Source organism: Desmodus rotundus, chromosome 6, assembly GCF_022682495.2.
Source record: "Desmodus rotundus isolate HL8 chromosome 6, HLdesRot8A.1, whole genome shotgun sequence".
In the NCBI taxonomy this organism is placed as follows: Eukaryota; Metazoa; Chordata; class Mammalia; order Chiroptera; family Phyllostomidae; genus Desmodus; species Desmodus rotundus.
In genome coordinates, this window is record NC_071392.1 from 93910210 (window position 1) to 93936341 (window position 26132).

At 60.6% G+C, this 26132-nt stretch overlaps 1 protein-coding gene across 1 annotated transcript; it reads left to right on the forward strand.

Annotated features, from left to right (window-relative positions):
- The first annotated feature begins 6 nt into the window (after positions 1-6).
- On the forward strand, positions 7-18171 carry GMEB2 (glucocorticoid modulatory element binding protein 2). The gene is made up of 10 exons (XM_053926613.1): positions 7-139; positions 5679-5840; positions 7748-7845; positions 8323-8450; positions 12109-12212; positions 13570-13727; positions 14559-14630; positions 14868-15005; positions 15159-15281; positions 15717-18171. The coding sequence occupies exons 2-10, from the start codon at positions 5710-5712 to the stop codon at positions 16373-16375; spliced, it is 1611 nt and encodes a 536-aa protein (XP_053782588.1). The 5' UTR covers positions 7-139; positions 5679-5709; the 3' UTR covers positions 16376-18171.
- Positions 18172-26132: the final 7961 nt, after the last annotated feature.

Below are 26132 nucleotides of genomic sequence, written 5' to 3' on the forward strand. Positions count from 1 at the left end.
CGCGCTGCCGCCGCCGCCGCCGCCGCCGCCGCCGAATCCCCAACAAGGAGCGGAGCCCGCGGCCGCCGCCGCCACCCCCGCCGCCGGCCTCCGCCGCCCCCCACCCGCGGGCGCCCGCGCAGGCCCAGCCGCGGCCCAGGTAAGCGCCCGCCGCCCCCCGCGGCGAGGCCTCTCGCTCCGCCGCGCGCCGCCGTCCAGTCAGGGGTCCCTGCGGAGCGTCAGGACGTTACGGCGGGGGGAGGGGAGCGGGGGAGGGGCGGCGGCGCGCGGCGGGCGTCACGGGCGTCACGGGCCCGCGTCAGGCGGCGTCGGCGGCCGCGCCCGCCTCCATCTTGCCGGAAGGCGGCGGGCGCAGGAGGTGGCCCTCGGTGTGGCCGCGGGCCCGGGTGGGAGCCGTGTCCTCGCGGGCCTCTCCCCCGCTGGGATCCGTGTCCAGGAGGCCCCGGGTGGGAACCGCTTCCCCGCGGGCCCCCTGCCCCGCTGGGATCCGTGTCCACGCGGCCCCGGGTGGGAACCGTGTCCCCGCGGGCCCACTGCTGTTAGTGACCTGCTATGTACTGGGTGAACCTTATAATCCCTCGGTTGGCTGACTTGTTTCGCTGAACCAGTCTGTTCCTTTGGGGACACTTCAAATGCAAGTTTCAATGCTATCGGTTTTCCCCTCGTTTTTGGACATAGAAAAAGCTGCACATAGTGATGTATACAATTTGAGTTTGGGAATGAGTACCCACCCGGAAACCGCAGTCTGGTCCATAATCGTGTACATCACCTCCCACCTTCTTATTTATTCTTATTTTGTGATGAAAGCATTTGACATACGGTGCACCCTTTCACAAGCTCTTAAGTGTACCGGGCAGTGTCCTTAGCCATAGGCCACGCTGAACTGTGGGCTCCAGGACGATCGTGTGCAGCCGAAACTTTGGACTCTGATAAAATCGCCCCCTCTCCTGCTGTGAGCTGGACTCTCCTAGATCCTCATATAAGTGGAGTCAGTATTTGTCTTGCTGTGTCTGCCTTGTCCTACTTAGCGTAATGCCCTCTGGGTCATTTCCTGTTTTAAGGCTAACTTATATTCCATTGACACACCACATTTTCTTTTTTAGGATTTTATGTATTTGTAGAGAGAGGGGAAGAGAGGGAGAGAAACATCAATGTGTGGTAGCCTCTTGAGCACCCCCTACTGAAGACCTGGCCAGCGACCCAGGCATGTGCCCTGACTGGGAATCGAACTGCCAATGCCCAGCCCACTGAGCCACACCAGTTGGGGCAGATACACGTTTTTATCTGTTCAGCCCTCAGATGACATTCAGGCTGCTTCCATACGTGGGCGGCTGTGGGTGATGCTGCCCTGAACACGGGGTACAGGGATCTTGATTTCATTTCCTTTGGACAAATACAAGAAGGATGGCTGGATCATGTGCTAGTTCTATTTTTAATTTTTTGAGCAAACCACCCAATTTTCCATAGTGGTCGCATGAGTTGGTGTTCCCACCAACAGTGCACAAAACAGTCTCATTAAAGGTAAATTCAGATGGATTAAATAAACCCCATATATAGCCAATTCAGTGGACTGCTTGTTCAGAAATCATTTCTTCATAGGCAGTATCTTAAAACCTGTGAGCAGACGCACTGGATGGGGGAGGAACCTGCATGTGTATGTACAGACGTGCAGGCATGTCTGTGACTTAGAATACTTGTAAAGCTCTGTTCAGATGTGAGCCGTTTTGTGCCTGAGCTGGGAAGGGAGGCTGCTCAAGTGTCTTTTCAGAGCACAGACTGACTCCTGTGTACAGGGCTGCGTGTGCAGGTGCCGGCGCTGCCTGGCTGGGACTGGAGTGGGGGCTCCGGCGCTCACCCTGGACCTGGACACAGAGGCCCAGATGCCTGAGAGAGGCAGGACCAGTGGAACCACCTTCCAGGGCTACTGCTTGTGACATTTTCTAAGAGAAGCTGAAAATTAATTTTTTTAACGTGAACTTTGTAAACTTTGAAAAAGTTGGCAACTAATTAAAAACTTGAAACACAGAGAGGATCCAAGAAGCCATGCTTGTCCCTGGTGTGTGACCTCTGCTGTGTCTCTCATGGTATTTACATCCAAGTGTCCACGTAAGAACACCCAGGCCTGTGGAGGATTCTTACAATAATTCGAGCCCTGGCTGGTGTGGCTCCGTGGATCTAGCGCCGGCCTGGACCAGCCGGTTGCTGGTTCGATCCCCAGTCAGAGCACAGGTCCCCAAGGCAACCACACATTGATGTTTCGCTCCCTCTCTTTCTCCCTCCCTTCCCTTCTCTCTCAAAAAAATACAATCTTTAACAAAAATTCATTTGAGCCAAATACAGGATATATACCTGGTAGCAGGATCTCAGCAGACGGAGAAAACTGCTTCCCGGAAATGACAGTTTGTAGCTGCTTTTGTGCATGTGGAACCAAGCAGGGGATGGAAGGGAGACTGCAGGGAGGTGGGAAACAGCCAGGTGGAGATGGGCGGGTAACAGCTCTGAGGGTTCTGGGCCCTTATTCTGAGACGTGGCCTGCCAGGTGTGTTGACCTAAGTGCAGGGCGGGCCTGGCTCCTGCAAAGACAGACCTTTTACTACAGAAGTTGCAGGCCTGTGGCGCGAGCACCCACCCTCACCACTGAGGGGTCTGCTTGCTGTAGACTCCCTTCGTGGTCCTCGAGAGGAAAAGACAAGGACAGCCAGGCCTGCGTCTGAGAGACTGACTACGCACTAACACTTCTCTCTCATTTATGTGTACTTGTGCCCAAGAGGAATTTTCTTAAAGATTTTGTTTATTTACTTTTAGACAGAGGGAGAGGGAGAGAAACATCAGTGTGTGGCTGCCTCTCACACGCCCCCTAGTGGGGACCTGGCCTGCAACGCAGGCATGTGCCCTGACTGGGAATGGAACCAGCGACCTTTTGGTTCACAGGCCAGTACTCAATCCACTGAGCCACACCAGCCAGGGCTAATAATTTATTTTTTATTACATTTTTTCCCACTTATCACCATTTATTACCATTTATCACCCTTATACCCTCTTCCTTCCCAAGAATGATTTAAATTTTTTTTCTCATCTTATTTACCTCTAAATTAGTTGGGGCTCAATTTCCACCTGTAAGGAACCCAGCCTAGTGCCCGGGACAGGGTGGGCTGGGCAGGCGAAGCTGGCGCTCAGGGGAGGGGACTTGGTCTCTGTCTAAAACCTAGCATTTTCCCGTGAAGTGACTTCTCCACTGCAGTGGCTGTGAGAGGCTGGGGTTGTTTTGTGTGTTCACACGACTCAGTGAGCTGCGGTTTTGAAGTCAGGGTGAGGACAGCTGCCTGTGGGGTGAGCCCCGGCTTTTCTGCCGCTGTTGGTTGGAGCGGAACTCTGGTGGTCCCTGTGGAGCCCCCTTCAGGGAAAGGAGGCGCCTCAGTGAGAGCTGAATCCTTAAGGCATGCACCACAGGTCAATAATATTTTAAGTGCAATTTATCCCTGTTGCTTGAAGCTCTTTGTGTCAAAGCCTTAATCTAGAATACCTCCTGTGTTTTATGCGGCATGTCTGTCAGCGTCCACCAGTTCCTCCTTGCAGCTTCTAGTGCCAAAAAGCATCCGCCAACGGCCTGGGGACCTGGCCCCGCCCTCTGCGGCAGCGGCCCCGCCCCCTGTGGGCGGGGCTTAGGTTGCTGCCGGGTGTCAGCGGAGCCGACCCGGAAAAAGGCTCCTGTGTGTGAGGACCGTCTGAGGTTTTTAAATACGGTTTCCCTCCGGTTTTTTACACTGCCTTTCCTTCCCTCGTTATGCCCTCCTAAAGTGAGAGAGGAGGACGTACTGGCATCCGGCCATCAGCTCCAGCGTGCGGATGCACTCAACTGGGAGCAGGGCCTTCAGAGGGACGTCCCCCTGTTTCTCATTGCCACGTTCGGACCCTAACCTTCTGGTCCGCCTCTCCCCAGCCCGGCTCCCAGCTCCCCCTGCAAGGCCAGGGCTCCCGTGGGCTGCTCCCCAGCTCTCCATGCCTGTCTGGCGAGAAGCAGCCTTCCTCAGCAGGACTTAATGCCCCCATGCCCCTAACCTAGATTCTGCGCGTCTCTCCGGTCGTGGGTCCTGGTGGAAGTGACAGGACGCTGCTGTCGTGGGTGTCTGGGAAGCCCTCCCTCTCTTCTCTGGTGCGTCTTGCCCGAGGCTTCCCCCAGGGGTTGTCAGGGCCATTCCTGGTGGGAAGGAGCGGAGCCCGCAGGCACTGCACAGGCCCAAGACTGGAGAAGCCGGGGGTCTGGAGGCCTTTCGTTGTCCCCAGCAGACGGTGGTGAGGGTGTCCCCATGCTAGAAGCAGCAGGTGGTGTGACGTGCAGACACTGGAGCCCTGGAAGGCCACGTTTCAGAACTGCTCACTGAATCTGGGCGAGTGAGCTCTGCCAGGGGGCCTGGTTAGGGTGAATCTGCTGGGAGTGCAGGGGAGGGTGGGCGCCTCTCCTGAGTGCCTTGTGCCAGGCAGGGTGTCCCCGCCCCTCCAGGGCTGGGCAGGTGATGTGTAAAATGAAGTTCTGAAAGAGCTTCTTTTCTTTCTTTTTAGCAAGTTTTAATATTCTCTATTTTCTAGTCTATCTAGTCCTAATAAGGCAACCTGTTCCAATAGCATTAAAAAGGGGTTTTTTATTACAGCAAAATGCCCGTTGCTACCGGGCTGAGGGCCCTCTCACACTGCTGTGCGACCCCCACCTTCCAGAGCTCGCTTCCCTCCCAGCTGACACTCTGTCCCCCTCAAACACTGCACCGCCCCCGGCCCCTAGGCCCCAGGACCCTCTGTTCTGCTTTCCATCTGTAGGTTCGAGTGTTCCTGCTCACATTACTCACATGTGCGGACCCTATGACTGGTCCCTTGACACCTGGCTCCCCTGGTGGGTGCAGTGCCATCGGGCCCTCCACCTGCGGCAGGCGCGGAGCCCCAGCCCTTCTGGACGCCGCGTCCTGTCCCCTGTGCGTGCCTCTACATTTCCTGCATCCCTCGTCTGTTGACAGGCGTGCGGCTGGCCCCCTTCTTGAGTCTGCTCACGGTCATTCGGCCGCTGGTGTCTGGAAGTGGGGCTACTGGTCACCAGGGAGGAGGAGGACACTGCCTTCACAGCAGGCTCCCAGGCTCCCTCCCAGCTGGTTGTGTGCTTCCCGCCCCCGTGTCCCTGGCCCAGAGACAGGGCTTGTCTGCCCTGCCTCCTTTTTCTGAAGGCCTGTTTATTGATTTTAGAACGAGGGGAGGGAGGGAGAGAAACGCCGATCCATCGCCTCCCACATGCGCCCTGACTGGGAATTGAACCTGCAACCTTTCGGTTGACGGAACGATGCTCCAGTCCACTGAGCCTAAACGGCCAGGGCTGTGACTGCTCTCTGCAGAGCTCTGGGACATGGCCAGGGCGTGGGGACAGCAGGTAACAGCTGGAGACTCACCTGCAGGGGGTCTTCCGGGAGCCTGGCCTCTTTCCCTGCCGCTGCCCTGACTCAGTCTCCAGGCCCCGGGTGCCGGTCCAGGACTCTGCTCCGGGGCCTCAGCCCTCACAGCAGCCAGGGCGGGCAGTCGTGTCCTTCCTCGTCACCATACAGTGACCCGGGAACAGCCCCTTCTCATCGTCATTCCTGTTAGAGTCACGTCCTGGGACAGTGGAGTGGAGCCTGTGCCCTGCCAATTGTCTCCTGCAGGACTGGTCCTGAGTGCCCCTCTCGCCGAGCCATGGCGACCCCCGACGTCAGCATGCACATGGAGGAGGTGGTGGTGGTGACGACACCCGACACCGCGGTGGACGGCAGCGGCATGGAGGAGGTCAAGACGGTGCTGGTGACGACCAACCTGGCTGCCCACGGGTGAGGATGGGCTGCACCCGGGGCGGGGCGGGTGGGGGGCCTGGTGGGGCGAGTGGGAGGCCCGTGGGGACTCCCCTTCCTCACGGTTGTTCTGGACCCTTCTGGAGTCGGTCAGTGCAGTTGGGCGGCGTGAATGGAGACGTCACATCACCAGGACAGAGGTGACGCTTGGTGCTTGTCCTTGGTGCACCCACGTCACCATAGGCATGTGGTTCACTTCCTAAGACACCTGAGCTTCTCCTGATAAGGTGGACAGTAGGCACAATCGGGAACCATTTTTCAAAATGACTTTTTAGAGCCAGTATTTTCCTGACATTCTTAGTGGTCACTGAACGTTTTCTTCCCCATCTTCACAGTGAACGTCAGGCAGAATATTAGCTGGCCTGGAAGCTGGCACGGGAGTAAACCGCTGGCCCCTCTGGCCATCCCTGTGGGCGCTCATCACGTGGTGGCAGAGGGGCTCCCCTGTGCCACCTGCCGCCGCCCAGGGGTCTTGCTGGCTGGCCCCTTTGGGTCATCTTTGCTGTGTCTTGTGTGTGGCCTGTTCAGACTGACCTCAGCATGTCACTGACCACAGGCGTGGGCTTCGGCCTCCCCACTGTCTAGCAGGACATTTGGAGGACGGTTCCAGACCAGGCACTTCCCGACCCAGGCACTTGTGGAACCTGCAGGACACTGGGCTGTTGCCGCTGTGCGGTTTGCGAGTAGCTCTTCATGGTGTGACCAGCCTCCTTCATCCTCATGCCGCACTGTGTGCTGCGTCCTGGGCCCAGGCTCTTCTCCGTCCCCGTGTGCATGGCTTCAGCCAGTGCTTGCCTGGGTTCCGGCCTCGCTGACAGTGCATGAGACCGAGCCTGTGGGCTTTCCCACCAGGGCCATCGGGTGGCTTGTCTGTGGGCCTCTGTGGGCGGGTCTCCACCAGTGGCTCCTCTCACACTCTGCCGCAACTTCCCACACCCCTTCCCGGGGCTGGGGATAGCCCTCAACGAGCGCAGTGGGCCGACGGGGCACTTGGTAGAGAAGGCCACACTGCCTGGGTGGGGCGCCCCGGGTGCTATGAGGAGTCCTTGCCAAAGCCACTCTCGTGGGTGCCTGGCCCGCTGAGTCCTGCCCCCACAGAGCCCTGCCCAGGCACCGGCCGGTGAGGGATGTCCATCCCACGTTGGAGGCCTCCCAACTGTGGCCCTGGCCCTGTGGGCCCTGCTGGGGGGCAGCTTGTCTCAATGGCACCGCTAGGTCTGTCTGGAGCTGGTCAGAGTATCCAGAGGACATGGTCCCAGTCAGCTCGGCTCCATAGCAAAGAGGGTGTGCACACACAGACAGCACGCACAAGGGGTGCCTCTCTTCCTGCGCCTCCCACGGTGCTGCCCTGGCAGCCCTCAGGGCCTCCCAGGGCCTGCAGCTTGCGCCGGTGTCCCTGCACCGCTGTGCCTGGCACCTGTTTCCAGGGCACCTCCCCCCTGGGGCCCGGCCTTCTCTGCGGCTGCTGTGGCGCCGGCCCTCCGAGCTTGGCAATGCTCCATCGTCGCCCACACGTCCCTCTCCTTCCTGGGGAGCCCTGTGTAGCCCGGGCGTCACCATGACCCCGTCCGGGCCGCACAAACCCCTGCTGAATGGGACGCAGTGAGGGTGTCTCTGCAGACCTGACCCTTCTCTCTAAAACTGTGTTTTTTGATAGTTTCTATAACCATATGAAATCATTATAATAGGAATAAAAAACTTGATCGAGGAAAGAAATGGGGGTTTAGAATTTCTGCTGAAGTGCTGGTGGCCCCCATGGCGTGGCGTGCCCGCCTCACACACCAGGGGCACTGGACTTCTAGACCAAACAGGACAGGGCCACAGAAGCAGCGGCAGAGCTACACAGGGTTGTCAGGCATGCTGACGTCTCCCGCTTCCACCTCCAGAGGCGACCTGAGCGAGGACAACATGGAGACGGAGAACGCGGCGGCCGCAGCCGCAGCCGCCTTCACAGCATCCTCGCAGCTCAAGGAAGCCGTGTTAGGTAGGAGTCTGCAGGTGTCCCATGGGAGAGATGGCCGGGGCCCGCAGGGGCGGCCTGGCTCTGTCCCCGCCCGCGGCTGCTGGGGAGCCCCTGCACTGCAGCTCTGCCCATTGTACCTGTCCTGAGTGGTCGTGGAAGCTCCTTAGAACCCCTCGCAGCGCTCCTCGGAGCAGTACGCACTCGCTGCTCTGGGATTATTCCAAGTGAGGTTTCCCTTAACGTCCTCGGGTGGCTCTTTGGGTGACCTGCAGTTTAAGGGCACTGCGCCGGCATCACGGCAGTTGGAGTGGTGTGCCAGTTGGGCCGCATGCTGCCTGTGACCGATGAGGGCCCTGCCTAGCCGGCCCGGCCCTTCCTGCAGTCCGAGCTCTGGGTTCTGGGCCGCTGCCTGCGCTGTGCTTTGGCAGGAAGTGCTCTGGAGTGGCTGTGACTGACTTTCTGTCTCACCCTGCCCCTGCCCCTGTCCCTGGCGAGAAGTGAAGGTGACTGAGGAAGGGGAGAACTTGGAGGCCGAGATCTTGTACCCCATCACCTGTGGGGACAGCAGAGCCAACCTGATCTGGAGGAAGTTTGTGTGCCCCGGCATCAACGTGAAGTGTGTGCAGGTGAGGGGCCCGACACAGCCAAGCCGCAGGCCTGCGTGCTGGCTGCGGGTGTCAGGTGGGGTTCGGGGCAGTTCTCCCAGGGCAGCTGCTGAAAGGCCCAGAGAGGGAGGTCCCTGCTCCTGGGAGCATGATCTGGACGGGGCTGTCCAGGAGGCTGCCGTCCTCCGTGGGCTCGGGCGGCAGAGGAGGAACAGCCTCCAAGGACGGGTGGGACACGCTGAAGGCGTGAGGAAGAGCCACCCTGTTACAGGGGGCAGAGGCAGAGCAGGTGTCCTGAGGCAGGCCACAGGGACAAGGAGGAAGGGTGGGCGGAGTTCTGGAGAGAGGACAGTGGGTCTGAGAGCTTCCGTGATGGAGGAAGGCAGCCGTCGTCCAGGAGACTGGATCCCCAGCTGAGTGAACAAGCCGCAGGGCCAGGTCCGGGGACCGGCCACTGCTCCCTGTGGGACAAGTGGGCGTCAGTGAGGCTCAGGCAGACGGGGCCCTACCCCAGGGAGAGAGCGCCGGCAAGCCCGTGTGGCAGCAGAGCACCCCGTGACACTCGCGTCAGACCGATGGCCAGCAGGAAGGCAGACAGACAGACAGACAGATGGCCGCGCCTGCGGGGCGGCGGGGGTGGCGAGGCCACGAGTGGCCAGTGACGGCCTCGTGTCAGGACACTGCCACTGACGAGGACAGCAGGACCCGTACCGGGAAGCTCACGGCGGGCAGGAGCTCCAACTGCTTGTGGGAAGACACCAGACAGACCCTGAGGGACAGTCTGCAGCAGAGCTGACCGAGCGCTGTGAGGTCGCAGGTCTGTGAGGACGCGGGTCTGTGAGGTCTCAGGTCAGGATGCCCGGTGCTGCTGCAGTTCCCGCTCTCCTGCCGTCGGGGTTCCTGCGTGCAGCCTGGGGCCAGGTGGCAGGTCCCTGCGGTTTCCTAGGCGTCGGACAGATCTCTGTGGACAAACTTGGACGCCAGGAAGCAGACGGGAAGCAAGTCCTCGCTTGTCGTTGATGACAGGCTCTTGGAAACCAGCCTGGAGGAAACGAGGTGTGAGCGGGGCAGGCTCCCCCGGGCTCAGTGGTGTACATGCGAGTCCAGTTCCCGCGAAGCACTTCTGGGCAGGCACGGCCCCGACCTCTCCTGGGTGGGCCAGGAAGATCGTTCAGTGTTTCAGTGAAAATACAATAGGCGTCGCGGTCTCACCAGTAGCTCTGTAGGACAGAGCTCTGCAGTCACCGTGCCGTCCCACCACCCTGCCATCTCTCAGGCAACCTCACCCTCCACCTTTCCAAAGCCGCTTACCTCTTTGAGCAAAGAGCTGGCCCAGGTGCCTTTTGCAGTCCTCCAGGAAATTGAAGCTTTTCCCATTAAGAGAATTTTGTAAAGACCTAAATAAGTGGAAATCCGAAGGGGCAGTGTCTGGTGAATACAGTGGACGAATCCGAGCTTCCCAGCCAGGTTGTGACAGTTTTTGCCAGTCGTCAAAGAATCATGGGCCCCAGGTTGTCCTGATGGAAAGTCATGTTTTCCGCTAATTCTGGATGCTTCTCGTCCAGTGTGGCTTTCAGCTGGCCTTGCTGGGAGCAGTGCTTATCGGAGTGACTATCTGGATTTCCAGAAGGGGGGCTCACAGTAGAGGGTTCCCCCGCCATCTGACCCCACCAGACATACAGCGTCACCTCCTCTGGGTATGACCAGCCCTGGCGTGGCTGGTGTGGCGGCTTTTGTTTGCCCCACAATCTCGCCCGCCCCACATTGTTGTACAATAGCCACTTTGAATCGCCCATCACAGTTTGTTTAAAAACGGAACGTTTTTGTCATGTGTAAGTAGAGAATCACATGCAGAAATACGGCCAAGAAGGGTTTTTTTGCTTAATGTGGAACCCAAGCATCAAAGCAATTAACATAACCATGGTGCAAGTGGGTTTCAATGCTTGACTTGCATATTTTGAGAATGTCGGCTCTGTCCCACGTGGTGTAATGTTGACTGTTCTCAATTAATGTCTCGATTGGATCTGTCACCTGCAACTGGTCTACGCAACCGCACAGCACCACCCAGCGAGAAAGCTGCATCCGGCACGGACCTCCGCACACACTCCGACCCAGTCGACCGGTCACAGCGCCTTCTCCCCGCACGGCCCAAACCTGTTTGTGCGCTTCAGTTGTGTTTCACCTTTGTTGAAGTAACAAAGCCTAATGTGCCGAAAATGTTGCGTATTTTCTTCCATCTTCAGTATCAAAACGGCTGCACAAAACTTCACCCACTTTGGTGTTTTTATGCACATTGACACGACAGCGGTCGCAAACCGTCTAGCAGAGCTTTTTCAGATGAAGCTGGAGACCACTAAGCGCTGCTACAGCTCAGGCCTTCCTGTCCAGACCGTGTCTGCATCCGGTGGCTGCAGGTCAGTCTCCTTGGCCTTCGGTGCTGGTGAGTTTGTAAAGTCTCGGCCTGGACTGCAGCCAGCTTAAGGGAAAAAAACGAATGCACGTTTTGGCCAATCCAATAAAAAAGACCCAGACACTTCCAGTACCATACACTGCAGTAAATGAGAACTCTACACCCCTTAGGAAAGATGAATGAAAACAAGGCAGACCATTGCTCCCCGCTGGGGGCTCCATCTTGGGGTCTGGCCAGCACATTTCAGGGCAGACGGCCAGACGGAGCTCTGGGTGGAGGGAGGGCGAGAGTGGAGAAGTGGACACGGTGGGAAACTGAGCGTGACAGGCACCGCAGCACCAACGCTGTGTCTCAGGAAGGTTCTAGTAAGGATCCACCATGTGGCTGCAGCCGGTAGGGGTGTGAGTGGGATCACATGGCTCTGGACTCCACCGGCCCGGACTGTGCTGTCTCCCTGCTGGCTGAGCGCAGGACTGTGTGTCTCCCTGGACTCGGTGAGAGAAAGGGCAGCTGCTCGGGGAAGTAGGGGACGGGCCCCTCGGTGGGATCCTGGGCTGGCCACGCTGGCCATGACCGACCACGCGTGATGGAGGCAGGGCGGTGGCGCTCTGTGCCTGGTGGCCTGGCTGGGTCCTGAGGGCGTCCAGGTTGGCTGAGACCTGCTGCCGTACCCATCCCGGACTGCTTGCTTCCCAAGCGATTGCAGTTTCATTCTGGTCCTCTGGGTCCCATGCTGCTCCTTGAACAGACTGAATAGGATAGCTGACCTTTTTGGGCCACCCGCGCTCCAGCTGTGGGGGCAGTAGCAGGCCCAGCGCCTGCGAGCAGAGAGGACCGTCCCTGCTCCACACAGACACGGACACTCGTGTCACTGAGGGCTGCGTGGGGAGATGGGTGGGCCCGGTGCAGCTCCCTTCCATGTGGTGTGTGATGTTACTGTCGGCGTGGAAGTCCGTCCTGAGATGTGCCAGCCCCATCTGAGCGCGTGCCTGCAATGTGTCCCTCCCGGCGGCTGCAGGAGGCCAGCCCGGTGCAGGCAGGAGGGCCACACCTGGTCTCACCAGAGCTGCTCCTGCCCTGCGCTGAGGCCGCTGCACTCTGGGCTCTGTGTGGGACTGAGAGCAGGCTGCAGCTGCTCTGTGTGCCATGTCTGCCTCGGCCGCATCCTGCCCTGGCGGCACCCTGCCCCGGCCGCACTCCTGACCAGTGAGGTGGAGTGGAAGGGGGCGGGAGGCACACCCTGACTGCTCTGCTCTGTCCCCTCCACAGTATGATGAGCATGTCATCAGCCCCAAGGAGTTCGTGCACCTGGCCGGCAAGTCCACCCTGAAGGACTGGAAGAGGGCCATCCGGATGAACGGCATCATGCTCAGGTGGGCATCTGTGGGGCAGGAGGCCGCAGGCGGGTGCAGGCAGGGGACCATGTCAGATGCCCCTCCTTGGTGGGAATGCATGGTCGTTGCTTTTCCCCGGTTTAGGGGTTTGAGTGTGAGGCATGTTTTAGACGTGAGGAGAGCTGACACTGTCCCCAGGGCTGCCCCAGCCCAGTCCCCTGCCACATGGGATGCCGTCCAACCTGTAGTTTCTGTCATCTCCTTCTGCGTCCCCCTGGACTTCACCTGGAGGCACGGCGGCTGGTCACAATAAGTGCTCACGGAGCAGCACAGAGAGCATGGCCCGCCTCAGCTGGCCTTCCCGCTGTGCATGTAGGGACCTCCTGCCACTGGTGGGCAGCGGCCCGCGCCTGCGGCGTGTGCTGAGCGCTGGTCTGTAGCCTGCGGTGTGTGTTTGGCCAGTCATCTGGACACTGTCCTCTCTGGCTCGGGGCCTCCCTGTCCAGACTGGGTCTGTGTCCAGTGGCTGCAGGTCAGCCTCCTTGACCTTTGTGCCAGTGAGGTTGCCGAGGGTCCCGGTCTGGCCCACGCCTGTCCTGTGAGGCTGCCAGGCCATGCTTGGCTGTGCCAGGCCTGCGTCCCGCCCTGAGTAAGGAGTTCTCTTTGTCCTCAGAGACTTCCTTCCTTTCTTCACTCATCGGTGGCTCCTGGCTGCTCCTCGCAGTCGTCTAGTCTGAAGCCAGGCGCTGCAGCAGCCTCACAGGGGCTCCCACTCTCCTGCGGGGGGTTCTCGGCAGTGTCTGTTGCACAGGCCTCCCAGGGTGTGGCCTGGCACCGATGGCCTTCTGACCCCTTCTGACCGGAGGCTTCACGCTTGCAGCCCCGGGAACATTCCAGCATTCCTGCTTTGGTGCCACCACTAGCCCCTGGTTGGAGGGGGCACCCCCTTGGGTCCATCCTTGCCCTCTATCCCACAGGCCCCAGAGACGTGCCCGGTGGTGTCCGTGCTCTGGGCCAGGATGGGCTGCGGTCCTCCGTGCCCTGTCCCCGGAGGGGCAGATGCTGTTCCTGTGGCCACACTGCTGCTGCGGGGGTGCAACCTGGGCCTGGTCACTCTTCCTGGGAGCCACAGCCTGGGTGGCGTGAGGCCGAGGCCCACGGCCAGGGACCCACAGCTGCTGAGTCTCCTGTCCCCGAGCAGTTGGCACTCAGGGTCCTCCTCAGCCCCTCCCACCCACCTTGGTTTTCTAGAAGGTGTGGGGGAGTCAGGGCTGCAGCAGGGCCCTGCCCAGTGTGGCCAGTGACGCACCAACAAGGACACAGGGGCGGGGCCTGAGTGGAATGGGTGTGGCCTTGTGCACAGGCAGCTCAGTCCACGCGTACTGCCTCCCTGTAGGAAGATCATGGACTCCGGGGAGCTAGACTTCTACCAGCACGACAAGGTCTGCTCCAACACCTGCCGCAGCACCAAGATCGACCTGTCCGGCGCCCGTGTGCCCCTGAGCAGCCCCACGCCAGCCGAGTACCTCCCGCTCACGCCTGCTGCGGCTGACGGTACACGCCTCGCCCTCCATGTAGTCCGCCCCTGCTGCCTGGCCCCGAGCTGGACCTGCAACTGCCTCCTGCCACTGAGCAAGTTGAAGCCTCTGCATCGGTGGCAGGGGCGACTCAAGCACTTTTTCACTCTGAGCCATCTTTGTCATAAAATGTAGAGACTCCTACGAGGAGCGTGCGTAGAACGACAGAGCCCGCGTGGCCTGCCAGCAGCTCTGACGGGTGGGGGTGGTGTTCCCGCGTCCCCACACAGTTGCCCCCGTGGGACTGCACCCGTGCCTTCCTGCCATGGGTCTCTGGCGCCGCCCTGGCAATGCTCCCCTGTGTCGTCTGCAGTGCTCCCTCAAGGTGGGCAGATGCCCTGGCGCAGCCCAAGTCCCTTTCAGGCGGAGTGAGAGTACCCTTAGGGTCTCAGGTCCCTCTCGGGTTGCCTGGCAGCCCCTTCATGGAGCCGTGTTTCCCAGGATGCCGCTTGTGTTGTCCCTGCACTGCCGCTGTGTGGGCGGCCCAGGCGACCCGTGAGTGGCTAGGGCCTTGTCTGAAGCTGGGCCTGTGCTGGAGGCAGGCGCGGGAGGCTGGGCAGCGGCGAGGCTCGCCCACCCTGGGGCCGGTGTGGAGGGGTTGGAACTGGGTCCTGGGTGCGGGGGGTTTCTGTTGGCTCTTCCTGCCCCGTGTGTACCTGAGGTGCCTGCAAGGATGCAGTGAGAAGCAGGTGACGTGCGAGGCGGTGGGTCCTCAGCACCAGAGCACGGGTCCGTCAGCTCTGTGCGTGATGCAGAGGACACTTCGGGGCGCGGCAGGCGGGCTCACCTGCCTCTGTCTTGGTTGCAGTGAATGGGTCTCCTGCCACCATCACCATAGAGACCTGCGAGGACCCCGGTGACTGGACCACGGCCATCGGAGGTACGGGCTCCTTCCTGTGGGCTTCCCCTGGGCGGACGGCTCAGTGTGGGGAGCAGTGCCCGTGATGGTGCGGGTGCTCGGGAGCTGCGCCCCCCTGGCCAGCTCAGGCCCCGCTAGGGGGGCGCCGGTGACCCCCAGAACTGTGTCCTCTGGGGGTCTCTCATTCCTCCCGTGGTTCGAAGCCCCCAGTGGTCCTGGGCAGGACTTCCTGTCTCTGAGCCTCTCCTTCCCTCCCAGACGACACGTTCGCCTTCTGGCGGGGGCTCAAGGACGCTGGCCTGCTGGACGAGGTCATCCAGGAGTTCCACCAGGAGATGGTGGAGACCATGAGGGGCCTGCAGCAGCGGGTGCAAGACCCACCCCTGCAGCTCCGAGGTGAGGCCGTGGCCTCCGGCCCTTCCTGTAGAGCCGGGCCAGGGGCTGGGCTGGCTCCGGGCCTGTCAGGGGCTGCGGGCTCCTCTGCAGGGGTAGGGGCATCCAGTCCTGCCACTCCTGTCCCCCCAACTCCCCACGCCCTCCCGCCCGCAGACGCCGTGCTGCTCAACAACATCGTGCAGAACTTCGGCATGCTGGACCTGGTGAAGAAGGTGCTGGCCAGCCACAAGTGCCAGATGGACCGCTCACGGGAGCAGTACGCCCGAGACCTGGCCGGTGCGTGGGGGGTGCCCGCATCCCTGGTGTGGGGCCGCAGTGCGTGCAGCACAGGAGGGCACTCGGTGCTGTCAGCAGGGCATAGCGTGACGTTCAGACCGCTGCTGTGGGGGGGTGGGGGGCAGTGGCTTGTCTGGGCCTCCGTGCCCCACTGCATAGGTACTCGAGCGGGCGCGGCAGAGATGTGGGGAGACAGACCGTGACCCAGAGCCAGCTTCTGACAGCCATGCCTGTCTTCTGCTGCTCCTCCCCAGTGTCTGAGCTCACGGGTGTGTGTGCGTGTGTGTGCCCGTGTGTGGAGAACAGGCCAGCTCCATGTGCTCCTTTGGCCTCAGTTCTACCTCAGGTCACCAGAGCAGCTAGCCGGTGGGTCTGGGTGTAGCCAGCCCCGCCCCCACGCTCCACAGTGACACTCTGTCCCCGCTGTCCCCACAGCCCTGGAGCAGCAGTGTGACGAGCACCGCCGGCGGGCCAAGGAGCTCAAGCACAAGTCCCAGCATCTCAGCAATGTGCTGATGACGCTGACGCCCGTGGCCCTGCCGCCCCCCGCCAAGCGGCCACGGCTCGCCAGGGCCACCTCCGGGCCAGCCGCCATCGCCTCGCAGGTGCTCGCCCAGTCCACCCAGATCGCCCTCAGCCCAGGCGTGCCCGTCTCCCAGCTGACCAGCATGCCACTCGGCAAAGTGGTGTCCGCCCTGCCCGCCCCCGCGCTGGGCAAGAGCTGCCCCCAGGTGGCGCCCGCCAGCTCCCCCGCCTCACCGCTACTCGGGGGCTACACGGTGCTGGCCTCCTCGGGCACCTCCTTCCCCGGTACTGTGGAGATCCACCCGGACGCGTCCAGCCTCACGGTCCTGAGCACAGCCGCAGTGCAGGACGGCAGCACGGTGGTCAAGGTGGTCAGCCCCCTGCAGCTGCTAACGCTGCCCGGCCTGGGCCCCGCCCTGCAGAATGTGGCCCAGGTGTCCCCTGGGGGGAGCACCATTGTGACAGTGCCCGCAGGGGCCGTGGAGAGCACCGTGGTGACCTCAGGACCTGAGGAGCACACAGCCACCATCGAGGTGGCCACTGTGGCTGAGGGTCAGGAGCACAAGTAGCCGCTGGCGGAGGCAAGGCCCTTCACGGGCAGGGGGCCAGCCCTGTCCTAGGGTCTAGGCGTGTCATGTGGGGCTGCCGAACCAAAGAGAGGAGATGCCCAGATGGGTCGAGAGGAGAGAGGGACCGACGGTGGCAGCAGCCTGGGACGCCCGCCGGGCTCCGCGCTCTGAACTTCCTCCCCTGTTTTTTGGGAATATATTTTTCCATCTGTTGCTTATGAGCACTGTTTACACATCGGGCCCGACCAGGAGCCAGACGAGAGGGCGCGTGGCCTGCGCGGCCGGAGGCACGTCACTAGCACATGTCTTGGGGACCGTCCCCAAGGGTGGAAAGCCATGGATCCTATGGATTTGGTTCCTTCCCACAGTTTTCTGTAGGGTCAGTGCAGCAGGCACTCTGCCCCCAGCCCCAGCACGGGTGCGGGCGTTGTGTTGGGTTGGCCTGAGCTCGGCCCGGGCCCGCCCCAGGGTCCAGGGTGCCGACCTGTGCACACCTGCCTGAGTGGAGGGGCTGTGGGGCCCAGCGCATGAGCTTCCCCAACCCCTCCCGCCTGCAGAGGCTTGGCGCTCAGGGGCCACCCACACGCACCGTGGGATTTTTTCCCATGAATTGTTTAGCCGGCTTCTAGGAAGAGTCAAATTTATAGCGTTTTCAACCCAAACCATGCTGAGTGCCTAGGCTTCCGGAATCTGCTCTGGATTCCAGAGGGTTTTGTACAAAGCGGCTGTCGGGACGGCCTGCGTGAAGATGACCAAGTGCCGGAGGTCCCGCTGTGTGGGTCCTGGGGCTGTGACTGCCTCAGCTGGGGCCCCGCCCCCCAGGGGCTGTGCCCACTGCTCCAGGGGGCGGGGTGGCTGCCCAGAGGGCACAGCCTGGGCTGGCATCAGTCACGGTGGGGACCCAGATGCTCACTGAAGGGCGGTCGTGGGCTACCCACAGCTCTGACTTTGGAGTCACGAGGTAGACCTGGTGCCCACTCTGTCTCCCCCAGGGCCCCCAGGGAGGCTCGTGCCCCTTGGGCATCAGGTCCCTATGGCCCAGATGTGTGGCCTGCTGAGGACCCTTCTCTGGGGCCCCCACTACGGGGAGAATCCCGCTTGCATTTTGAAGGGAACTGGGACCTGACCGTCCATCCTTCCATCTGTCCAGCGCCACAGACCCCACCTCGGGGCCTTGCCCATGCCAGCTGCTGAGGCCGTCTCTGTTTTCTGTTTCGTTTCTGTTTGCTGTTTTCCCGGGTCCTCTGGTGCCAGCACGATGTTTACTTTCTGGTCTGTGTCCGCACTTCTTTTCAAGTGCATCCCGACGGAGTCTTGAGGCCTGTGCAGTGGGCAGCGTGGGCCCCGCTGGTGTGGGCACACCCAGCCGGTCCCTGTGTGCACCAGCCTTGTTTGTGGACAACCTTCTCTGGCCGTGCCAGAGCCAAACACGCCCGCCCATCCAGCCCCTGCGCTGGCCCTGACTGGCCCTGGGGGAGTGCACTTCAGAGCCATACACACGAAGCAAGTGAGGCAGCTTCGGAGTTCACGCCCAGCCCTGCACCCCCCATGCGGAGGGGCCCACCCTCCTCCAGGAGCCCCATTGGGCTGCAGGGGGCTCCGCACCCCGGCCCGGCCCGGCCCCTCCCCCAGCCTGGGTGGCAGGTGTGCTCAGGTCTGGGAAGGCAGATGGGCTTGGTTTTCCTCACTGGTGCTCAGAGGCCGCCCAGGGACCCAGGCACCTGAGTTTCACTTTGTATGTTGTTTTGCAAGTATCTGCCTGGTACTTTGATTTAAAATAAAACCACGTTTCGTAAGTTGTGTCCGTCTCCTGTGAGGAAGGGTGTGCCGGGCCCCGGCTGCTCCGACACCTGCTTGGGAGGAAGTGGTGTGCAGGCCGGGCCTGCGTCACGGCTGTTTCCTCATCCCACTGCCTGTCCCCTCTGGGGCAGGAGCCACGGCGGGGGAGTGGGTCCTCCCACGCCTGAAAATGTCCCATCTAGCCTGCAGCGTGCAGCGGGAGTGCTGCCTGCCAAAGCCTCAGGGTCCCCAGGGCTGCGGGGCAGGGGGAGGGGCAGGCACTGATGGCCGAAGGGGTGGCAGGTCCCCGTTTCTGTGGGTCTCGCACCCTCTGCACTGCTGTGCCCCTGGCCCAGGAGGAAAGCCCTCACCACACATGGGGGGCTCCTTGACCATCCCAGAGCCTGTGAACTGCGGACCAGCCGAATCAGGAGAGGGGGCTGTCCCTGGCAGGAGGGCGGGAGCAGGCCTGAGGTCTGAGGGTGTAGGTGAGGTCTCAGGAGGCTGGCCAGAGTGGCTTGGCGGGTGGTGCACCCCTAGAATTGTGAGGGGCAGGCACAGGTTAGCTCCTCACTTACTGCAACAGAGGATGTGCTTGGAGAAGTGCCCCCAGCTCAGAGGGTGGGTTTGTGGGGGGGCCCACTGCATCCAGGTCTGGGACCAAGGCAGTGAGGCCCGACTTGGACTACACTGTCCTCCTCCAGAGTCCCAGCTTGGGGGCCCAGTCACAGGGAGGGGTCCCGTGCTCGCCTAAGGGCTGCGGGCTGCTGCGCCAGCCAGGTGTGTGCTGGTTCCTGCACTGTGCGCGCTGGGCGGAACCGGAGACAGGCCCAGCCCCATGGAAGGGAGGACAAGGGGGGGGCTGTGGGCTGGGAGGTAGGGAGTTTGTGCCCTGCCAGTAGGGGGAAGGTGCCCCCCCCAACCTGAGTTCTACCCGCCAGTCGTTTGCAGAGCACCCTCAAACCCTGGTTCTGCGATAACTGGAAGCGCATTGAAGAGGGTGGGAGGGTGCAGGCAGAGCCTGGGTGGTCAGTGGGGACAGAGGACCTGACCTCCCTTCCCAGGGCCTGGCTGCATGCCAGCCAGCAGACACACCCCCTTGGGGACTCAGGAAACACCCTGTGGATGGAGCAGGGGCAAAAACCCGGGAATGAGGAAGAGCACTTTGCTGTGGGTGCTCACCCGTGAGTGGCCGGAGGCCAGTCTCCTCGGGTGGAGCCAGGACACGGGCCTGTCCTGTCCTCCATGTCCCATCGGCTGCCCTCGGCCGCTGGTTCCCATCTATCTCCTGATGTCCCCCAGCCTCCCCAGCCATGCCTGCCTCCCTGCCTTCCTGTCTCAGGAGGGGCCACACCACTCAGCCACGTGCTGGCCCTCAGGCTCTGAGAGCTTCCCCACCTCCAGCCAGCCTGCGGCCCCCTGGTCGGAGGGCACAGTCATCAGGATCAGTTTGGCCGCCCCCCAACTGGTCCCCAGCTTCCACGGCGCTCAGCCACACTCTGCTCACACTGAACCTCAGGTCCGTCCCAAAGGCCCGCCTGGAGCCCCTGCCACCCCCACCCTGGCACCTCCAACCCCTGTGCTGTCCTCTCTGGGCCCTGAAGCCACTCTGGTCCCTATAAATGGCCACACGCACTTTCTCTCACCAAATGCAGGTGAGTTCACCTGCTGGATCGAACTCACTCACTGCGGGTGGGTGTGCTGTGTTTTTTTATTTGTCAGCTTGACCTGCGGGCTTCCGAGAAAGGTGAGTGACAACCTCCCTTTGTTTTCAGGCTCACAGCAAACGTGAGACGAGGTTCGGAGAGACCCTCCCGGCCTCCCCAGTGTCGACGTCCCCACCAGCTGGCCTGCCTGTCGATGGTCAGCGAGCCTGCGCTGATGCCTGGCCACCCCAAGGCTGCGGTTCGCACCCGGGTCCGCTCGGGGGTGCACCCTGTGGGTCTGGACAAGCGGGTGGTGACAGGTGTCTACCGTGATGATGTCATGCAGGGTAGTCACTATCCTGAGTCCTCCGGGCTCCCCCACGCGTCCCTCCCCCAACCCCCGGCACCCGCTGGTCCCTCCCTGTCTCCACGGCTGTGCCTTTTCCCAGAAGGTCCCGAGTGGGGAGCACACGGGGTGTGGCCTCGCAGAGTCTCGGGTCCCCCCCGCAGCTCCTCAGATTCGACAGCGCGTTTCTCTGCAGCTCTGACCCGTGTCCCACTGTCTGGAGGGTTCCCGGTGACTTTCCCACCCACACGGGGAAGGACGTCTGGGTGGCTGCCGGGCCTGTCAATCAGGAACATGCACGCCCACATGCAGGAGGTTCTGTGGGCAGAGCTGCGGACTCCTCGGTTGAATACCAAGGGGCGTGGTCGCTGGGTCACGTGTGAGCCTGTTTCTTTTCAGAAACCACTGAACTGCCTTCCACAGTGACACCGAAGCCCCGCCTGTGCCCCACCTGCTCCCCACAGGCAGCCCGAGCGTCCTGCGGCTCCCTGTCCCAGCACTGGGTGTTGTCCGTGCTCTGGGGTCTGGCGGGTGCAGTGGCGTTGGGTTTAGTTTGCGTGTCCCTGGTGACGTGGGATGGGTACGTCTTCTCGTTTGCTACTTTGCCACGTGCGTGTCGTCTTCGGGGAGGGTCTGCTCAGGTGTTCAGCCAGTTCTCTACCCAGTAGTTTGTCTTAGCGGTTTGAAGGATTCTTTGTACACCTTGGACAACTGTCCAGTGTTAGATGTGTCTGTTGCAAACACCTCCCGCCCCCCGTGGCCTGTCTTCTCCTTCTCGCGTAGTGGCTTCCGCAGAGCAGAAGTTTCTGGTTTTACTGAAGTCCGGCCCATCAGTTCTCTCTCTCACGGCCGCGTCTTTGGTGTGGCATCTAAAAAGTCAGCGCCAGACCCCACGTCCTCTAGGATTTCCCCCCGTGGCGTCTCCTAGGAGCTTTCTGGTTTGGGGTTTACGTCTGGGTCTGCGACTCGTCCGGGGCCAGTTCTGTGAAGGGCGTGATCTGTGTGTAGACTCGTCATTTTGCACGTGGACGTCCAGCGGCCTGGGCACCAGTTAGCGAAGAGACCACCCTTTCTCCGCCCAGTGGCCTCTCTGCTGCAGCCGCAGAGTCTGCGTCGTCCGGGCCAGACTCTGGACCCGATGGAACACAACGGGGCCTGGGGGCCCCACCAAACGCAGGGGCACGATAAATGCCCGTTTTACTCCATTGAGTTTGGGGTCACGTCGCACAGCCACGTGCAGTGGGACATGCTGTGTCCTGACCCACTTCCCTCCATCTGAGCCACAGGAGACACAGAGTAGGGCCCACTACTCACGGAGGGGGGGCCCGAGGAGCGGGGCCTAGGGAAGAGGCCCATCTGGGCGGTGTCCTGTGCTGGACTGGCTGAGGCCAGTCACCCTGCTGCCTGAGGCTGGGTTCCCACGGCCATGGGACCCGCGGATTTCCAGGTCAGATGCCATGTGCCTTTCTGTGCCTGGGGCACCTGCACCACGAAGGGTCGAACCCCTGAGCTGGATTTATGGCAGTTTCTCCCTCCTGTAATTCACACACACACAGATCCGCACATTGAACACTCTGTCACAGCCCTGGCTGGTGTGGCTCAGTGGATCGGGCACCAGCCTGCAAACCAAAGGGTCACCGGTTTGATGCCCAGTCAGGGCACATGCCTGGGTGGCAGGCCAGGTCCCCAGTAGGGGGCACATGAGAGGCAACCACACATTGATGTCTCTTTCCCTCTTTTTCTCCTTCCCTTCTCCTCTCGAGAAATAAATAAATAAAATCTTTAAAAAGCCACTCTTTCACATCGGGTTGCTTCCACTCAGCAGTGCTGTTGAGGTCCACACCCTTGCGTGTGTCCGTGTTCACATTCCCTGAGCAGCCCCGCGCTGCACAAATGGACCCGAACCCGACTCTGGGTTCCGAGCAGTGTCCAGTTTCGGCTGCTGAGAACCAGCAGGTACCAGTCTGCCTCTGTGCCGTTCATACCCCCACCCCACCAGGTTCTGGGAACAGTGCACGTGCATTTTCCTTCCTCCTGGGTGGACACAAAGGAGTGCAATTGCGAGGTCCTAAGTAGATGTTCATTTAACTTGATCGGAAACCACCAAACCGTCTTCCAAAGTGGCTGCACCTTTTGCGTCCCCCCTGGGGACGTGGGAGAGTCCCTGTGGCTGCTGCTCCTCACCAGCCCTGGGCGCGGCCAGCCTTTACGCACTGAGTGACCCTGTTGGGTTCAGAGTGGCGCGTCCTTGCTGACCGGTGATGCCGGGCCCTGTTTTAATGTCTTTGGGCCCTTTGTATGTTTTCCCCCATGAAGTGTCTCTTCAACTATGTTGCTCATTTTAAGAAAATGGGGTGTGGCTCAGTGAATTGAGCACCAGACTGCAAAGCAAAGAGTCGCTGGTTCGATTCCCAGTCAGGACACAGGCCTGGGTTGTGGTCTTGGTCCCCAGTAGGGGGCGTGCAAGGGGCAACCACACATCAGTGTGTCTTTATCTTTCTCTCTTCCCCTCTCTCTCTGAAAAAAATAAGTAAATAAAGTCTTAGAAAATAAAGAAAACTAGGCTTTTGAAAAATTATTCAGTTTTAAGGTTGAAAAGAATCTGCAGACAGGTCTTCATCAGGTGCACATTCCAGCCGCGTTCTTTCAGTCCTTGGCTTGCCTCTTCGTTTTTCTCCCCAGCGGCATTGAAGCAGCAGAAAATGTTGACACTTAGAAAACCCAGTTTATCAACCTTTTTTTTTTTAGGGAGAGGGGAGGGGACAGAGAAAGAAAGGGAGAGAAACACCAATGTGTGGTTGCCCCTCGTGCACCCCCTACTGGGGACCTGGCCTGCAACCCAGGCATGTTCTCTGACTGGGAATTGAACTGATGACCCTTTGGTTCGCAGGCCAACGCTCAATTCACTGAGCCACATCATCCGGGGGATCCATGTCCTTTATACTGGTGCTTTTCATGTCCTTTGAAGGGAGAGTTTGCTCGCCCCAGGGCTGTGATGGTTTCTTCTGTTTTCAAGTTCTGCTGTTCTCCCCTCGTGAGTTCCTGCTCTGTGCCACTCATTTCTCGTCCACTTGGTCGTCCAGCTCTGTCTGCCGCACAGGCTGCCCCCCTGCCCTGTGCTGGTGCCTTTTGAGAAGACCTGCGGGCCGCAGGCTGGGCTTGTTGGACTCTATCCCGTCCAGCACCCCCATGTGCTGGGTCTCGGGGGAGGAGTCCCCGTCCCCAGCCATCCCAGTGCCCATGGGCAGCAAATGTCCCACCATCAGTGACCGATCCCTCACAGGGCACAGGTCCTGCAGGCGCTGGACTGTGGGTGACCTGGATGGGATGGGACCTCCCTGGGAGGTGGCAGGGTGAGGCCTGGAGGCCAGGAAGGTGGACTTGAACCTCTGGCTTCGGGAGCCTGCCATGTTGTATCCTTTTCCGCGTTCTAGGAAGGAGACCAGGTTCCAGCTCTGCGGGCCCGCCTCGCATCCTGCTCCGCTGGGGACAGTGCCCTGAGCTCGGCCAGAGTGGGTGGGGGTCAAGGCAGAGGCTGCTGGGCTGGGGTGCCCAGAGGTCCGCTGCAGGGCAGAGGACCAGGCCTGAGCCACGTCTGCTGCCCCTCCAGACCGCCGGCTTGGAGCAGGAGCGGCGCTCCCCGTTTTGTTGGGATGCAGTTTCGTCTGCCACACGGTGGCCAGGCGGCCAGGACCAGTGGACGAGAGAAACTGAGACAGTTAACCAGCCTAGCAGTTCACAGCCACCTAGTGAATCGTGAAACCATGCCTTCCCTAAACCAAGGACAGGAAGAGTGAATGGCTTACGTGTCTCCAACCAGAGGGTAAATAGCTTAAGTCACCTGGTCCAGGGGACAGCTAGCAGAAATCCAATTAGTGTCCTTCATGCCAGCACAGCCAGGAGGGGTGAGGTCGGGGGAATCAATCTCGTTTCAAATCAGCATAAACCGATGAATTTTCTACCGAGACCCTCCCCTGAGGCCTCCTCCAGAATCCCCGCCTGTAGGAAGCCGATAAGAACCTGGGAGGTGAAGCCCCAGTAGGGGCCCCGCACCATTCTTCCCTCTTGGGCGCGCATCCTGAATTTCCTCTCCTAAACTCTCTCTTTTTAATTGTCAACTTCTACTCATTTATTTACCTTAGATTTTATTTAGTTATTTTTAAAGATTTCATTTATTCATAGACAGAGGGGAAGGGAGGGAGAAAGAGAGGGAGAGAAACACTGTTGGGCTGCAGCGCGCACCCCGACCAGAGCAAGCCCAAACCCAGGCGTGCGCCCTGACCAGGAATTAACCAGCGACCTTCCGCTTTGTGGGACGACCCCCAACCAACTGAGCCACCCCAGTCAGGGCTTAAATTTTTACTTTTTATTTTAGAGAGAGAGTAGGAGGGAGAGAGAGAAAGAGAGAGAGAGAGAGAGAGAGAGAGAGAAGAACATCTGTTTGTTGTTCTACTTATTCACACATTCGTGGGTTCCTTCCTGTATGTGCCTTGACTGGGGACCAAACCTGTGACTTGGGCGCATGGGGATGACGCTCCCCCCAATGGAGCCACCCAGCCAGGGCCTCTCCTAAACTCTGGGGGGCCCAGGAGGCTTGCAGCCTTGTCCGGGCCAACCCCCTGGTTTTGCCTGCAAGGCCCCCTTTTCTCCGACATCCCAGCGAGCTGAGTGCAGCAGCCCTGCCTGGGCTCTCCGGTTGCTTCTTCCACCCTCAGCCCTCCTTGTCTCACTGTCCCCAGCGCTAATAAATGTCCCTCAAAGTCACCTGGACTCGTGGTGAGACATCTTTCCTGCAGGAAGTCAAGTGCCCACACACGCTGGGCCGTCCCGAGGCAGGTCCCTTTCCGGCGTGACAGGAAGGCCCGCACACCGGCCCTCCCTCCATCTTGAGAGTGGCCCGCCCACGGGTCAATCGGCAGAGGCGCCCACGCCCTCGGGAGGGGGCACCCAGAGTGCCAGGGCCAGGGGGCTGCCAAGGCACAGGTGCACTAGCCCCTGGGGTGTCACCGGGGAGGCACAGCCAGACCTCACGAGGGAAGGGGTCTGACCAAGCTGTGGGGCAGGTGGGAGCAGGGCGGCTGCTCCCTCAGCGGTTTGGGGACAGTCCCAACCCCTCACTTTGCTCATCTCAGCTCCAGATGGGGTCAGAGTGCAGGAGACAGGGAGACAGCAGCTGGCCACACCCATGGCGTGGACCTTCCCTGCAGCCAGAACTAGCAGTCAGAGCCCCTTCCTGCCCCCCGGACCTTCTCCCCATGACCCCACAGGGGGGGATGATTTTAAGAGGCCCTCATGGCTGCACCCCTCCCCCCAGGCTAAGCTCGGTTCTTCCCACCCAGAGACTCAGTCACCGCCCTGCTCCTGGTCAGGGTGTGACCTTACAGCTGGGTGGGCGGGTTCCCCAGTGGGCTCCGGGGAGGGTCACGGAGGGTTGGGGCCCCGGCGTCAAAGCTCTGTTCAGGTGGGTGGTGGCCAGAGGCTGCTAGGGCCAGCTGGGAGGACCAGCACCACGTCACAGGCACTCGGAGGCCTGGCCTCCAGACAGGGGAACTTCCGGCCTTTCCGGCTGTTCGGGGTGGGGGTGGAGGAGCACAGAGGGCGAGGGGCCAATCTCTGTCCACTGGGACATGTGCTAGGGGTGGAGGGCCTGGTTTGGGGGGCGTGATGACGGAATGCTGGCTTTACTTTATAATTTGATATCATTTCAAACAAACACACAAAATTGCAAAAATAGTGCAAAGACTTATGTATCTATTTATGCCCAAATTCATCGGTCACTCACGTTTGGTCCCATCTGGTTGATCATCAGCCTGACTTCCGAGTCGTCTGACAGTTACCACCCCCCTCATCCCCCCCCACCCCGGTGCCCTCAGGTGCAGCCGGTTATTAAAGCAGGATATTCAACCCCAGTCCATGACGTTACTGAGACTCAGCCCCCATTCACATGCTAACTGTTGATAACTTCACTCTTGTTTTATCTGAGTTG

Excerpts from the sequence above, each read along its gene's own strand:
- GMEB2 (XM_053926613.1), top strand. The coding sequence starts at position 5,710 with ATGGCGACCCCCGACGTCAGCATGCACATGGAGGAGGTGGTGGTGGTG. Across the intron at positions 7,846-8,322 it reads GCTCAAGGAAGCCGTGTTAG|TGAAGGTGACTGAGGAAGGG; the intron begins GTAGGAGTCTGC and ends CCTGGCGAGAAG. Across the intron at positions 8,451-12,108 it reads TCAACGTGAAGTGTGTGCAG|TATGATGAGCATGTCATCAG; the intron begins GTGAGGGGCCCG and ends TCCCCTCCACAG.